At 40.7% G+C, this 17,014-nt stretch overlaps 1 protein-coding gene across 3 annotated transcripts in view; it reads left to right on the top strand.

Annotated features, from left to right (window-relative positions):
* Positions 1-842: 842 nt before the first annotated feature.
* The window catches only part of SLC17A6 (solute carrier family 17 member 6), a 39,077-nt gene continuing 22,905 nt past the window's right edge, over positions 843-17,014 (top strand). For all 3 annotated transcript variants that reach the window (XM_012735529.3, XM_076001276.1, XM_076001275.1), the window contains exons 1-3: positions 843-1,310; positions 4,049-4,301; positions 5,826-5,944. In XM_012735529.3, the coding sequence (XP_012590983.1) occupies positions 1,225-1,310; positions 4,049-4,301; positions 5,826-5,944 (458 nt within the window). In that variant the 5' untranslated portion in view covers positions 843-1,224. The remainder of the gene's footprint in view (positions 1,311-4,048; positions 4,302-5,825; positions 5,945-17,014) is intronic.

Below are 17,014 nucleotides of genomic sequence, written 5' to 3'. Positions count from 1 at the left end.
TCTCTCCCTCCCTCCCATCCATCCTTTTCCTATCAGGGGTTAAAACAAACACATGAACAATACAATTATGCATTTTGTGTACATATATTTTATGTTCAAGGGAGCCCAGGTGTCCCGGAATACCACAAACATAAGTGAAATGTGTTGTAATCTTGTTTCCCTGCAATACTGTCATAGCTGGCATTAGCATGCTGGGCAAAATGTAGCAAACTGGAAGTAACTTGTCAATTTTTAATAAAGTCTTCTTCCCTTGCAGAGGTAACTGCACCATTCTCCCTGCAAACTCTGGAGATGATGACATCTTCCCACATGGTTTCCATAGCATCCGTTCCTGAAGAGCCCCAGTATGGTCCTTGGTCAGGGCGATCCGCCCAGCTCCCTTAGAAAGTTGGCAACCTTGCTAGCCAAAAGCAGCTTCCCCTTTTCCTGAAACTTACTCTGTCCGTGGTGCTGAACCATTCTGCCGAGAGACCCGCCCAGACCGGCGCTGTCAGCCCTAGTGAAAAAAAATCTTCCCTGGCGCTGCCCAAATCAGAACTGTGTGTCTGTTATTTACTCACGTCCTCAAAAAGCAGCAAGCCTTCTCCATCTTAATTCGATTCTACCGCAGAGCAGAGTACGCCGGCGTGATGGGAGGAGGTTATGGGCAGGGAGGAAAAACTAATAGCAGCATTGCTCACCTGACACCTGAGATGCTCTCATGAGTTTTGAATGTGTTCTGCTCCTTACAGCAAAGACACCATTTTAAAAAGTACTATTCTTTTGACTTTGCCCTTACACAAGGATTCTGTGATATTCTGTCCCCTTCGTCTAAAAGCCAGCAGATTTGAAAGCAATAAGCCTTCTAAACCGGGAATTTACACTGTTTTTCCGTGGACCGACTTCCAGGACAAGGACTCACTCATCTGCATCCGCCCAAATACCATGGCACTGCGTGCACCCTTTGCCGCCGGATCCTCCCCTTCCAATGAGACTTTCTGATTGTGTCTACCAACTCTCCTATTAGGAAACCCGTGGGTTGCATGCAGCTATTCTGTTGTATTCTCATTCTCACTCTCCCTCCCCTTTCTCACTCGCACTCTTGCTGGAGGCACACCAATACCATTCTGCTCTGAAGAAAAAGCCCACAACTACCTTGAGCGATTAAGACAATATGCGCAACCCTTGCCTTTCATAGCGATCACTATTTAAATCTGGCAAGAGCGGACAACACTCTTTGCAAGAATGGAGTCAGTAAAACAAAGGATTTTGGCCCCAGGAAAAGAGGGGATAAAGAATTTAGCTGGAAAATCCCTCGGCCAGATCTACAGGTAAGAGAAAGCAAGCCTATGCTTACCTGGGGCTCAGCATGAAAAAATCTGCAGGGCCATTCCCGCAAACCCTGCTTGCTCAGAGAGATTGTAATATGATCGGAAAGTCTTTTTGTTGTCCTTTGCTAAAGTAGGGGCTGCTCTGGAAACCTGTTTACTAATGCAGGAATGTTGCACTAAATGAACCTGTCTGCTGTGTGTGTGTGTGTGTGTGTGTGTGTGTGTGTATGCGTGTAAGATAGATTTTTGTTTTGGTACCTGCAGATAGATTTTCATTCTTTTCTACCCAGGATTTATCCTCTTTACAATTGAGAAATGACCACCAGCACCTGTTCAAAGAATTTCCCTTTCTTTCTTTTTTTTTTTTTCCCTCAAATTCAATCCTTTTGGTGCAGACAAATGAATAAAAAAAATGCAACCCTCTAAAAAAATCAACCAAGAAATTCCAAAGAGTAATAACAACAACAACAAAATTAGATCTCTGTTTCAAAACCATAGTAGAGAATCCTCTAGAGGAATATTTCTTCTGTACTGAATGAAAAGGAATCAAAATATAATCAATAATTGAGAGCTGAAGTTGAAGTAATTCTGCTCTCTGAAACTGAAAATATATATGTGTGTGTGTTTTTAATTATTTGCTCTCTCCTGGAAGTCTATTTCTTGAATGGGAAATATCATAATGCTTGTAAGAACCACCATAATAATAACCAACAAAATTATTTTGAAAGGTCCAGAAATGATTTTTTAAAAATATTTTATCCTCCTGTAGTCACTATGCCAATTATGCTATACATTGTACAACTTTTAATAATTTAAAATGTGTTCCATGAATACATTTTTTCTTAATATAAGGAAAATTAAAAAGAGGACAGACACAAACGGATAAACGATTCCAAGAGAGGACTAATTTTTACGTTTGGGAAATTGGAGTCTTTGTAAATATATAAGAAATGTAAAGAAAAGGACCAATGCGCCTCCTAATTTTTCAAATCTCTTCAGTTCTGGTGGGCTTCCTGTAGGCAAGGTTCTGTACCTATGCCGCAGTAGATACCGCAAGGGCCCTGCAGTCCCGCAGCTACCTTGGGAAGGGCTATTCTTTCTCAGCTCAACTGCCATCAGGTGGGGAGTTCAGATGCAGAGTTCAACTTTGCATATTTGAGCATATGAAACCAATGCAGAATAAATAAATCACATTGGCTGATTTTTTTCTCCCAGTATAAATTGCAATGTTTTCAAAAATTGTGACTGAATTTTAAGAATAAACATTAACCTCACCTTTATGACCTATTCCCCAGTTGAATTATAGAATTTGGCTACTGTCATTCTTTTTCAGTAGCCTTAAATTGCTTGACAGCAACATTCCAAGCTATGCATTTTTTTTTGAAATTGATCTAAAAAATTCGCTTGCTTCACCCGTGTGTGTGAAAACAATTGTGTATGCATATATCATTTAAAAGAGCAAAGATAAAAATAATTATAAAGTGGATTGGAAAAATATCTGCAAATTGTAGAGGAGAGGTTCTATGTTTAAATATCAAAAGTGTTAATCCCAAAGGGCTACAGAGATGTTACCTTGCACATTCTTTTTTGTCAATAGAAATTTCGCGGATATGTGGTGGACTATAACAATACTACCACCTTTTAATAAAACCATTCCATAATTCCACTCCGCGTCCCCCTCCTCCGCTCCCCTTTCTCCCAGGGACCAAAGCCCGAAAAGAATTGAACCAGACGGTTGAAATCTTGTGAAATACTATGAAAAAAAAATTAAGTGAGATCTTCCACGTTGGGGTGGAACGTCTTACGAAAGTTTATTGGGGGCGCGTTTGTATATCTGGGGGTCGGATTTTACGTCTTTGGAAATGGGCCGTGACATTTTCCAGTGTTTGTAACCGAGATAGTAATGATGGAAGATTGTGAATAATTAATTATTCATGTTCTGGCAGTAGGAAGCTTAGGTGTCGGCCATATGCTGCGGAGGTCTTTGTCTGCAACTCGAGTAAAATGCAAAAAAAAAAAAAAAAAAAGTGAAATGTGTAAGAGGGGAGTAGGCATTGAATTGGCACCCTAGGGCTCAAGGAAAGGGAAGTAGAGTGCTTGACACTCAGAGCGTTCTCAGCCCTTCTCCGCGTGGGCACCGGCCTGGAGAGGCCTTAGTCCTTGGGTAGGGGGGCTGGGCTCGGCCGAGGGGCGGGATTCTGGCGTCCTTAACGCCGAAAGCTTCAACTTGGTTGAAAGAAGGTAGCTCGGGCGCAGGGCTGTGGCTGGGCCCGCCCGCCCGCAGTGGAGCAGCCCTAGAAGGCGGGGTGGCAGGATTACACCTGCAGTCGCGGGTGTAAGGCACTGCGGGGGTGGGAAGGTGTTTACACAGGTGCCGGGAAGGCTCGGGTTACCCCATCCCTAACAAACTGCAGAGCCCGCAACAAAGTTAGGCCCAAGCAGCCTGTGTTTGTGAATCAAGGCGCTGAGGGGTGGATCTCGAGAGCACGGGGACTTACTGTTTTAGGCCTAAAGGTATTGAAGGGATGCCACCGCGGGGAGAGGGAAGGGCAGGATGCTGGAAAGCACAGAGGTTTTCTAGCTTGGTGTCGCCCACCCCCCTAACCCCTGAGGGAGGGGTGAGGTCAGTGGCCTCCCCTTAGCTCTGACAAGTCCAGGTACAGGAGAGTGGGCCTGCATCGGGGGTGCCGAGCCCTCCTCGTCCTTGACTCTCCCCCCACCCCTGCTCTGCCGCGCAGGGTGCTGGAGAAGAAGCAGGAGACCGGGGAGACCATCGAGCTGACGGAAGATGGGAAGCCCCTGCAGGTGCCTGAGAAGAAGGCGCCGCTGTGCGACTGCACGTGCTTCGGCCTGCCGCGCCGCTACATCATCGCGGTCATGAGCGGCCTGGGCTTCTGCATCTCCTTCGGCATCCGCTGCAACCTGGGCGTGGCCATCGTGGACATGGTCAACAACAGCACCATCCACCGCGGGGGCAAGGTCATCAAGGAGGTGGGCAACGGCTGGGCCGCCCTGGCTCCCGCTTGCCGGCCGGGTGGCCTCGCAAAGCCACAGCACCGGTTTGAGCCCCGATTTCCCCCCCACTGAAAGAGGAAGGCCTGGATCCCCCAAAGCCCCTGTCTAGTTCTGCTGTTCTATAATGGACGGCAGTAATAGTATCGTATCGGCTCTCTTTTCGCTCTGCTGCCTGGGCCTTCCCTTCTTCATCTGCAAAGAGGAAAATAGCCTCCTCCCTAGGTTTTTGTGAAGAGTGACTTTAATACAATAAGCTGGCGACTAATAATGCCCTCTAAATGAGAATCGAAATATTTTTCTTTTACTCGAAGGAATAGAGTAGCTTTTTAGGTATTGCTTTCCCCTGACTTCTTCCAATTCCCGCCAAAACAGTCCTAATAATAAAATGAAACAAAACCGAACACAGAAATCAAATCCGCAGTGCTCCCCTCAGCAGGTTTGGCGGAGGGGAGTCTGGATGTCCACCTCACAAGCTCAGAAAGGAGCCGCAGTCGCAGGAGAGTCTCGGGTCACCAGGAGACGGGAGGGTCACGTCAAGGTCACAGAAACCCGTGGGCCCGGACTTCCTGTTTTAGGGACCTGATGGGCCATAAACCAAACTACGCAGGGGTTAGGGGAGCAATTAGGGAATGCTCTGTGGGTGGCCAGCGGTGAGCGCCGCTGGCCCCTGGGGAGTCCGGGGGACCCTGCAAAATGCGTTTGGTTTCAAAATGTCATTCCATTCGAAGGGAGTAAAAGAGTCTCCAGCTCTCCGAGCGGCGATAAATTCTCTCACTATTCCGATGCAGGTATTTGACCGGTTTACTTTGAGATTCATTCACCTTGTGGAGTCACCCAGCATGGCCTGGGCGGAGTTAGACCTTGACCTTCAGACGTCCCGGTGGCCCGTACTAATTACAACCCCGGAGCAACTCGTCCCTCTCCACTAACTCCCCCAATGTCGCCGGGAGACTCCAAACCTTCCAGGCCCACCCCCATCCCATTTTCGGGGAACAGCTTTTCTCCCAGGCGCTCCGAGCCCTGCACTGGGAACTTTCATTCCGAGCTCTCCACCTTCCTTTCCCAGAATTTTCCTAAGTTAGGTCTCCAGGGCTGGATTCCATTCTCTAAGTCACTCCACTACTGCGTCCACTAAATGGACCCCGGCCAGGAGCCTCCATCTGCTCAACCCATTTCGTCACGGGGAGTCCAATTTTCCAAGACTGGGGCCCTGAGCATTCCTCGTTCATTGGGGTGATCCGACCTGCCCGCCAGTAGTCGGGAGCAAAGCCTGGGCGCCCAGCCTCGCTATTAATCACAATAAATGTTGTTAACGAGCACGGGTTTTTCAATAAGAAGAGGCAATTTTGTTAGGAAACGAAAATTAAACCACCCCAACCACCCGCGAAATGCCCGAAGCGCCCCTGCGAGTAGAGGCCCTTTGACCTGACCACTGAAAGTGAATCTTCAGCACTGACTCGACTCTCTCTCTCTCCACTTTTCTTTTTCCGACTTGCATAGAAAGCCAAATTCAACTGGGACCCGGAAACCGTGGGCATGATCCACGGTTCCTTCTTTTGGGGCTACATCATCACCCAGATTCCGGGCGGCTACATCGCGTCTAGGCTGGCAGCCAACAGGTAACGCGCCAGGCGGGCGGGGGTCGGAGGCGCGGTGTTTGCACTCTCCGACCCGGCAGCCGAAGCTGGGGCAGGGTCGACAGCCCCGCGGGGCCTGAGAAATCCCTCCTGGGCGAGGTCTGCTCCCTGGCCACACTTTCTCCGGGAGGCTGGGACTGCTGGTGCCTCCTTCCAGAATAAAGGAGCCCCCCCCCCAAATTAAGCTCTCTGGAACGGGCGCACGCGGCCTCCCCGTCTGTGCTTTGGTTGAACTAGCTTTTGGCGAAAGGGTCCAAGTGTCTTACGGCAGGATAGAAGCTGAAACCAGGCCAGGAGCAGGCCGAACAGGGACAGAGCGGCCCGGTGCACAGAAGGGTGGGGGTGGGGAGGGGGCGTCACATGCTGTGCTCTCTCCCGCGTGTCCCTTGGGTGCCCCGATTCCCAGGGTGCTGACCTCACAGCAGGGCACGTCGAACGCGGGGACCCCAGAGCCCGCCCAGATGGTGCTCTGGGTCTGAAGGATTTGTTTCTATGGAGGCAGGAGGGATTTCAGGCGCTGGGGTGCGATTCCACCTGTTAATGAGCTCCGCTGCGTAGGGGAGGGAGTGGGGGGAAGAGCTCAGCTGCATCCAGATGCCTCTCACCCAGCAGCGGTGGCCGCAGCCCAGGTCCTAGCGCCAGCTTTCTGGAGCGCCCCCAGCGCCACCTGCAGAGGCCCCCTCCCAAGCATGAGCTTTAAGGACTGGTGGGGTGGGGGTGTCAAGGAGCAAAGCTTGGCCACAGGAGTGCCTTGAGCAAACAATGTTTGCTTCATTGTGTATCTTGATAAACAAAATTAAATGTTTTTCAAGTCTGAAACATAGAACACATGCACCTGCCCTTCCAGGTCTTGCAGTTTAGAGACCCCAAATGAAGACTTTGGGTTTTTCTTCAGTCCTTGAACCTATGACTTCACCCCTCTCCGTCCCTCCAAAAGTCACATTTTAGAGGAAGAAGACTGGAACTGGACACCTCCTTAGTCATGGTCCTGTCTCCCTTTGTAACCTGGGCCATCCTCGCCTTTCACTGAAATCAGGCAGACCTCATCCCTGGGATGAGGGTGCAACTTACCACCCTTTTCACTAAAACTGTCTTCCAGCCAAAAGCTTCTCCAAGTCCCCAGGACCTAGGGAGGAATTCTTGGAAATTAATTTTAGGCTTAATGATCCTAGGGTGAGGATTCTTGGACAGTTCTTCAAAATGTCAAGAAGCGAGTGCAATAGATTAGGAATAATGCCTTTTGGGTATGGTCTTTACAAGTCAACAGGGATGGCTGGCACTCAAACCAAGTATGAGACAAATATTCTTTTTTTTAAAAAAATCAATTTAAGATGAAATCACTAACTATATAAAGAACCCAATTTTATGGATGTGATAAGTCAAAGAAAAATTGATATAAGGCAGACAAATTTAAAGTAAATAATCTGTTAAATATTACTGATTATGAACAGGTTACATTTTTGGTTTTCAAATCCCTGATATACAGTGTCTTCAACCTTTGTTTTCCTAAAAATTATTTTCTAAAGCAAAATAAAGTTTCCAGAAAGATAGTTCAAAAGGACATATATGAAATATTTTTATTCCAGGAGAAAAAAAAATCCAACAATTCACCAAATAACAATAATGATACAGGAAACTCAATATGATATCATATGGAAATATGATAGTGGTGTCTTTAAGGATTTTTTCAGAGTCAAAATATTCAGCTTGCCAAATATTAAAATGCTAACATTTTCCTGCCAGTAAAAAAACACCAGGGATTCTCCTTTTTGTAACGCTGGGAGATCAGCAATCAGTTTTCCTGATTTTTTTAAAAAATGCAGGCTCATTGCTGCCATTGTGTCATGTTCAGTAGTAAAATGACTGATACTCAAATTATAATTTAGCAGATTTTCTTCAAAGGAAAAATTCTGAATTTTAGAATTTTTTTGGATTTAACTTTATCTTACCTTTAAATGAATATTCAAGGGAGAGAGATTTAATATTTTCATATATAATATTTTTTGTTCTATGAGACTCAGAAAATTAAGTTAAAATTTATTGTAAAATATTATGAACATATAGAAAATTATAGAGACTAACTTATCGCATCTGAAGATTTTGACGTATTTGCTTCATTTTTTAAATAAAACATTGCAAATACACTTGAAGCCCTGTGTGAAAGAGATTTTAAACATAAATTTGCTTTTCTACTTATAAAGGTATTTTATGTTAATTAAGATAAAAATATAAGAAAGGATCATAAAACTCATAAATAATATAATCAACCATATAAACCTATTAACATGTCAGTGAATGTCCAACTATTCATACAAATGCTGCATAAAATTTTATCTAAGAAGGCTCTTTGTAAATACAAAACCTGAGAGACTTTTAGAATATTTGAAAGATGTGTATTTCCTATTGTGATCTTTTTTTCAGAAACAATAAAAACAACATAGCAAGAGCAGTCTTCCACCTACAAGCATTGTATGACCATTCAAATAAGCTTCTCCATATAGATCATTTAATAGCAGAATGAGATTTCCCTTGGGAGGGACACTGGGGACAGATTCCTTTCCCTATGGATGTAAAAGAATGTCACTTTGGAAAGTATTTTCCATCCACTGTTGTGGGCAGGACTAGAGAAGAGGAACTGAGATGTGTGAAGACAGCACATCAAAACAGAAGGGCTCATGGTTACACCTCCTGGCAGATTTCTCAATGAAAAACATTCTCTATTTCATTGATTAAGCAAGGCAACCCACTTTGGGTCAGGATACAGACTGTTGGCCCTTTTACTGGTCAAATTCTAAGTATTATTACTTTCCTGAGAAGAGGAGGGAGAATCAGAAGGGGAGTAAACTAAGTCCCAAAGGAGGGCTCTTGCAACATTTTTTTCCCTTTGTCTTTCCTTAAAGAGTTATTGCACATCATGGGAGGAAGAATTTAATCACCTCCATGGAGAGCCTTAGGGTGAGATATCAAAGGAAGATTCCTGACAAAGTCTGTCCTGTTTTAAGATGAGAACATATTTAATATAGTGATAAAATGATGTTGGAGGCAAGTTAATTTGTCTTTAAATAATATAGGACATGGAATTTATAGTAATCCAGATATTTACAAATGTAAAATTCCTAAAGATTGTTTTTACCTTGCATTAAACACCAGGGAAAGTGTTTAGTGGGGGAAAACAGACTTTTTGCAAAGAGCATAACCATAGAAGGTCAAATACACCAAAGGGAGTTTGGTCAAAATTGTGATGCTTTTAATGTACAACACTGTGCCACAAATACTATTCTTGCCTTTATTAGGTGGCAATATTATTAAAACCCTATTTAATATTTTTATACCCTGCTCCTTTCCTCCTAATTTCTCAACCCTGCTTTAATTTTTTTTTTACATAACACCACCTTTTTTAAAAAAAATTATATATTTAACATATTCTTTGCTCTAATAAAATCTAAGCTGCATGAGTGCAGGTAGTTTTGTCCATGTTTTTATCACTGATATTTTGGTAGCATCTCAGAGAGTGCTTGGCCCATGGTAGATATTTGTTGAATACATAAAATGAACATCACAACAAGGTGTTTTGAGCTTTAAAAAAAAAGCAATAAGATTTATATCTAAAGGCAAACCATATAGGTTCAGACTCCTGAATGTGTTATTCAACAACTGAATGACATAAAATATTATCTAGCCCCTTTGAGCCTCAGTTTATATTTCTGTAAAAGAGGATTAATCAAAGTACCTACCTCATATGGCTCATGACAGCTAAATAAGAGAATAGAAACTAAGTAATTATTGCTGTTGTCATTTACTATTAAGAAAACAATAAATTCAGAAAAAAATGGAAGAAAAAACCCCCCTGTTCTCATTCAGCTTATTTGTGTTGAAATTTGCCTAATTTGCCTTAAGTGTTTGTAATGCAAATGGGTTATTTCCATTGCAATAAAAAAAATCTCTTTTTCATGGATTATATTTCTGCTTTTTAAATCATTTTTTCAAACACATTGTTCACAATTGAAATTATTGTTCACTGAAAATTTCATAAATTTCATTTGAAGGCTTTAAAGTGCTGTCCTAAAATAATATTTTTGGCCAGGAGTATAGAAAGTGCTAGTAATTCAGTGCATGCAATCTTTGGATTCTAGCTAGGCTTAGAGAAATCCATTTACACTTGAGGTTAGACTTCTCTGCTGAAAGTTACAGTTTATTTCCCCCTACCAACCACTACTCCTTATTTAAAGAGAGTTCAATTCTTACTGTGACATTTTGTCAGATATTTCTTGGGTTTCTAACTTGACTTTTGCTAAAGAACAAAAATAGTTCTTTATTGAATAAGACACTGAGGATAGTATGTAGCTATAGCATATAGCTATATATATGCTACATATAACCCCTATAACGGTAAGAACCCATATTGGAGATGAACAGGGCTCATCAACTCCAGAGCTCTCATTTTGGAGTAGTGGGGGCAGTGTTTTATCCAAGGTTACAAAGGAGTTGTGGTTAGAACTCAGGTATCTGCTAAAGCATGACCATATGCTACCTTTACATTGAAATTTAACAACTCTGCCTGATGCTATGTGCTTCACTGCAAAGTTCGCTTTCAGGAGTAGACTGAACCACCTGCTCTCTGAATGAATGATTACAAACTGTCATGCCCCAAATCCAAGGAAGAAATCCACGAATTAGGGAGAGAAGACTTTAGTAGTCCCAAGGGATCCTTGTAGTTATTTATTCATTTTTTGGCAAGAAAAACATACTGTATTTTTGTGTGTGTATTGGTTCTCAAAATATTTGTCCACAATATGAGTGATTTTGTTCTTTTCTCTGAGAAAGGCAAACTCCACACTTGATAATGACTTAGACAAATAGTATTATATTCTACAGAAGAAAACATGGTATTTAGAACTTTTTCTGCCCACTTAGCCCCTTCAACAGTTTGGCCACTTAGAAGATTGCAGAGATTTGAGCATGACTAGTGTGTGGGGGAGAGTAGTCTAGACCTTTTATCTGCAAAAAACAAGGGATTTGTTTGTTATGGGGATTTTGACTGACACAATTTATACACCTGATATAAAAGAGAGAATAATTTATACTTAAAAATGTACAAATCCAAAAGCACTTTAAAATTGTTTACTAATGTTCACTTGCATTTATAAAAATGAAATTTAATATCCTTTAGGTAAATATTCTGGCTTATCTGTGAAAAATCTCTTGTTAGAATGATTTTCAGAAAGAGAAGAAGACAGACATTTTAACCATAACATCTTCATGTTTTGAGCCCAGAAAGGAGCAATTTTACTGGTGCTAGTCTACCTTTTTTCTTCACAGAAATAAAACAATAAAGTTGTGCTTTATTTATTTATTGGGACAAGCATTGAAAAATAAATTCCTAAGCCTGATCATTAAACACACGCACAAATACACTGTCTCTCCATTTATAAATACTTTTTCCTTTCTTACTTACCTATCCATTGCAACATCCATTGCAAGGAGCGGTTCTTTAAGCCTTCCGGTGAGAAATACTTGCAAATTTCTTTTGTGTGAGAAAATAATTCAGGCTATGAACAGAAACCCTGCTACAAGGGACCACCATCCTACTCTAGCAGAAATGTTTTATAGGCACCCAGTCTTTTAGGGTTAGAGGTGACTTTATCCCACTCATCTAGCTGCTGATCCAACATCTAGTCGCCTCCCTATTGTGGGCCCAATAGGTTAGGTATCTGGGGTCTTGCCAAAGGGCCTTTCTTTTTTCTGACAAAGGAAAATGCCTTTTACCACAAGATGAATAGATGGATTGAGGGGGGAGGGGTCTCCAAGGGTTTGCACGTGCTTTGCTGACATGAGCTGCTTCTCTCTTTTCATTCTCCAATCCCCTCACCCCTTACTAGCTCTAGCTTCTCCTGCTGCTGCAGCATTTTGCTACCGCAGTGCAGAGGCAGCTTCTGGAGGGGAGGGACATGATTTTTAAGGGAGGAAGGAGTCAGGTGGGCAGCTGGTAGAGCGATTCTCCCGCTGCCATATGCCACCGTTGGGGCTGTCTAATTTCTCTGTCGTGAGTGATGAAGTCATTTTTACAACTTAATGATGTACCAAGGGACCCAGAGGGCTGGCTTGTGCCTGTGTTTTCCTTTTTTAATATGGGAGTAGGGGCATCAGATGTGACAAAGGGAGGTGCCCAGGCCCTGATTTGATTAGATTAAATAGATTAAACAGCCTGAATCAGTCTACTCCTGCAGACCCTCCAGGAGAGAATTAGTCCCACACCTGGAGTGAACAACACTAGTCCCCTGTTAAGTGACAAGTCACTGCCCAAATGGAAATGAATTGATTGATTTAGGGAAAATGAATATCATCTGCAGAAGTGACAAGTGACCAGTGTTCCTATCACTTCTTCCGGGCAAATCGCTTTGGGGCGGGCTTGATACTCAAGTGTGTTTGTGGCTATGGGTCATAGAAAAGAATATGACTGAGAATGTCAAAGCTAACGCTTTATGGGCCGTATTGCATGTTAATCATAAGGCAGTTTGTGATGCAGGTTTTCAGCAGCTGCATTTGCTTTTCCAAACATTTCTATATTATGATTACTATTATATCTCTAGATTTTGCCAACATTTTTAGTGATATAAAGCCTCCCATCATTTAAAAAAAGACCAGTGTTCTGAGAAAGAGGAAGCAAAGTGTGTGTGTGTGTGTGTGTGTGTGTGCCCGTGCGTGTCTGTGTGAGAGAGAAAGTAGAGGAAAAAACAAATAGAAAGGCTTTAACTTGAAAATAATCAAAGTAAATTTATTTTCGTATGTTATTTGCTGAAGAGGAAAACAACAATTTTAAGTGGATTTCAAAAAGTTTATCATTTTGAAAATCAGTTTTAATAAGTAAATGGTCCTATTTCATTTCATAGAGATTATAATGCTGTTCTTTGAAAAACTAAGAGTGTCTATTAGTTTCTAATTATTTTCTTAAGGAATAGTTAAGATTTTACACATTAGTTTGTACATATTTTTCCTTTCTGCTGCCCCCCCAGCCCAATTACTGATGCCCTATCTCTAACATATAGTCACACCAGAGGTGGGTTTTTAAGCTAGTACTTTAACTGCCAGTTAGTTATGAGGAAAAGAACTTGAAATAAAATGAAATATCAGTCTGGTTGAGTTTCAACTTACCACTTGGAATTTCAAGTTCAGGTATACATATTTTGTTCCCAACTATGTGGTTTGATCAATTTGTTCAGTGAAAACATTTTAGTTTAGCTCATTGCTGAAAAAATCGTGTAATTTGCTAAAATTTTTCATTAATAGTTTAATATATATTAATGATGTGAATCTACTGTCTGATATTATAGAGAATCTACTTTTACAGTTGAAAAAATCAAGAGATCCAAAAAATGGACAAGTATTCATTTGGAAAAATGTATTTATTTTTAGAAAATGATTTTTAATGTAAAGCCTAGTATTTCCTTATTTTCCTGTTTATTATTAACTCTTATGTGGAAGTGGTGATCCGATCTTAAGTGAATTTATTTATTGAAATGGATTATAAAGCAAACACCAAAACAAACAATAAAAATTATAATATAAATCAGAAATCAAAGATTAACTTTACAAATATGTAATTGGTTAATCACATTGGATAGAATCTTAAATTTATCTTCTATAATCACAAATTCATTAAAACATTCTCAGATAAACTACATTATTATTTGATATTTTATCAAATTTAATAATTAATCTATGGAGAGGCATTGAAAATGTACCTGAAAAATCCAAAATGAAATATCAAAACACAACATTGTGAAAAGAAACCTAAAAACAGTACAGATGTTTTCTTTAGGTCTACTGAAGTCAAGCATTAACATGATCACTAAATTTACGTGATGAAGTAGGGAACAGATTTCTTCTTTCCCACAGGTAAAGAAAAGTAGAGGAATCTAGCTTTTAGGTTAAAGTGGGGAAAAATAGAAAGCCAGCTCAACTAAGTCAAAGCACAGCAGAGAAACTCTATCCCTGTAAGTTGGAGGGGAGTGAGTGAATATCAGAAGATCTTTTCAATCAATCAACGTGGGGCAGATCACTCAGCAATAAAATTTCTACCTTTCTATAAATAGTAGAGAGATGTGTATTGAGGATGGGAAGAGAGAAAAAATGAATTATAAATCATCTTCATAATTATTTTAGTTCTCTACTTCAGGAGGCAGATGAAATGGGAATTGAATAGAATAATAAATATATAACTAAACTTTTGATGTGCATCATCTTTTTCCTCATCATAACTCTATAAGGCAGACATTCTGATACTGCTTTTACTCATGAGAGAACTGAATACAGAAAAGCAGAGTTATTTTCCCAAATACCACTAGATGGTAAGAGGCAGAACTGGGTTATGAACCACAGGATGTCTGATTTTAAGTTATATTCTTTACTAAAAACATTTTTTCTATGAAATATCTTTACAGTGTATTTTATTTAAAAAAATCTTACAGTCACTTAAAAAAATCACTATGTTATATAATGCTAGACTAAGTCCATAGGAAAGAGCATGGCTGTGGAATAATTTTAAGAATTTATTTATTGATTTATTTTGGTTGCTAGACAAGTCATTTGATCAGAGGATAAACTTAAAAAACCTGTAATGATAGATACTATCTTCAGGGCAGTAGTGCTGTGAAACCTAATTATATAATTCAAAGTTAATGCTAGTGCTAGGGATAGTAAAACACATATGGATATTAAATATTTCCTGGCATATAATCTATTTCCCTCTGTTGAAATATCAAAAATATATTCAATGCTTTTGTTTTTGCTTTCTGGTATCAGGGCAAACAAAAATGATGACTGTCAAGCAAGCATAATGCAATATTTATAACTACATTAAATATTAATAAATGGTGAGGTTCTTTAAGAGGACATTATGTCACTTCTGAGGCATTACCACCTAATTTAATTTTGAAAGCAGTGCTTCAGAGACAATGATTTCAGAGGCTGATGAGTACCCAGTGATGAACAGGCAGCATGATGGCTGTTGATTTCAGGAGATTCCAGTGTTGTTTGGAAGACTTAAGGATGAGGCCAGACTGGGCCATGTACTTGAACTCAGCAACTACCTCAAGTGAGAATTTATCCACAGGAGTACTCTACATTCTAGCCCATAGCTGCCACCCTACAGTTATGTGAAAGAAACTCAGCTTCCTAGAATTGAAAGAATACCCATAATAGCAGTTTGTCCCCAGTAAAAGCTTGAAACCAACTGTTGTTAATAAATGGTCAATTGATTGCAAAAGAATTTGGGATAAAGGAAGTTCAAAGAAGAAAGTCTGTTATCGCCTATGTATACTTCAGGAAGGGAAGTTTTAATTGCCCTCTATTTACAATCTTTACACAAAAGTAATTGGATACTCATTCATAAGAATATGCCATCTGCCGATCATTCCGCTAGCACCTTGGGGTTGGAAAAAGTGAAGACCTGTACCCTATTCTCTAAGAGACACAAATAATGGCAGGGGTGGAAGAACATATGATCTCATGGATTAAATCTTATAAAAGTGATCTACAGTGCTTAAGGAAAGTCTGAGAGGGATTACTTGAAAAAGATTGTGGGTGTGTGTGTGTGTGTGTGTGTGTGTGTGTGTGAGAGAGAGAGAGAGAGAGAGAGAGAGAGAGAGAGAGAGAGAGACAGACAGACAGACAGATAGACAGAGAAAGAGAGAGAGAAAGGGGTGGGTAAGGATTGAGGGATAAGGGTAGAGGATACTCAGAGAGCTATATTGATTTAGAGAAGGCTGTGAATTTCTTATGTTGATTATTTGTTTCCCATTGGATATTTTATTGAGGCACAGACTAAAAGGTTGATGCATTTCAATAAATTCTGTATGACTTCAGAATGAGAGATAGAATTCCCCTTACATGTCATGAATTTTAAGCTGTTTGAATTTCAGTCTGGCATTGAACAACCCTGCATCCATGGTCACAGAATTAGCATTATTTAATCGGGGCAAAATCATTCTGGAAGAAAGGATTAGTGATAATCATTCCCTGGATGATTTCTTAAGGTTTTTTAAATTTCTTAATGTTTAAGAAATTTCTATATAATGATAGCTAATATTTATAAACCATTTATTATGAACCAGACACTGTCCTCCTTCATAATAGATTCATTTAAATTCATGATACTCCTTTGAAATATGGAAACTTATCTCCATTATACAGATGGAGAAAGTGAGACTTAGAATTTAAGGAATGAGAACTTGGCCAAAGTCATACCTCGTAAGAAATTAGAACTGGAATTTGAATTCTCACAGTATAACCACAAAACTTGTATTTTTTTTTCTTTTTCTTTTTTTATTTCAGCATATTATGGAGGTACAAATGTTTAGGTTATGTGTGTTGCCTTTCCCCCACTTCTCCCCCTGGAGTCAGAGCTTCAAGCATGTCCATCACCCAGAGGGTGCGCATGGCGCTCACCATCTATGCATATACCCGTCTCCTCCTCCCCCTTCCCATCTGCCCAATGCCCGATAAATGTTATTCCTGTATGTCCACTTAGGTGTTGATCAGTTAATACCAATTTTCTGGTGAGTACATGTGGTGGTTATTTTTCCATTCTTGGGGTACTTCACTTAGTAGAATGGGTTCTAGCTCTATCCAGAATAATACAAAAGGGGCTATATCCCCATTGTTTCTTGTGGCTGAGTAATACTCCATGGTATACATATACCACATTTTATTAATCTATTCTTGGATTGATGGGCACTTGGGTTGTTTCTACATCTTTGCAATTGTGAATTGTGCTGCTATAAACATTCGAGTGCAGATGTCTTTTTTATAGAGTGTCTTTTGTTCTTTTGGGAAGATGTCCAGTAATGGGATTGCTGGATCAAATGGTAGATCTACTTGTATCACTTTAAGGTATCTCCATATTGTTTTCCACAGAGGTTGCACTAGTTTGCAGTCCCACCATCAGTGTAGGAGTGTTCCTATCTCTCCACATCCATGCCAGCATTTATTGTTTGGGGACTTTTGATAAAGGCCATTCTTACTAGAGATAAGTGATGTCTCGTTGAGGTTTTG

The sequence above is a fragment of the Microcebus murinus genome, chromosome 4 (genome assembly GCF_040939455.1).
Source record: "Microcebus murinus isolate Inina chromosome 4, M.murinus_Inina_mat1.0, whole genome shotgun sequence".
NCBI classification, from domain to species: domain Eukaryota; kingdom Metazoa; phylum Chordata; class Mammalia; order Primates; family Cheirogaleidae; genus Microcebus; species Microcebus murinus.
The sequence above is the reverse complement of the archived record's forward strand: the minus strand, read 5'-3'. Positions and strand labels throughout refer to the sequence as shown.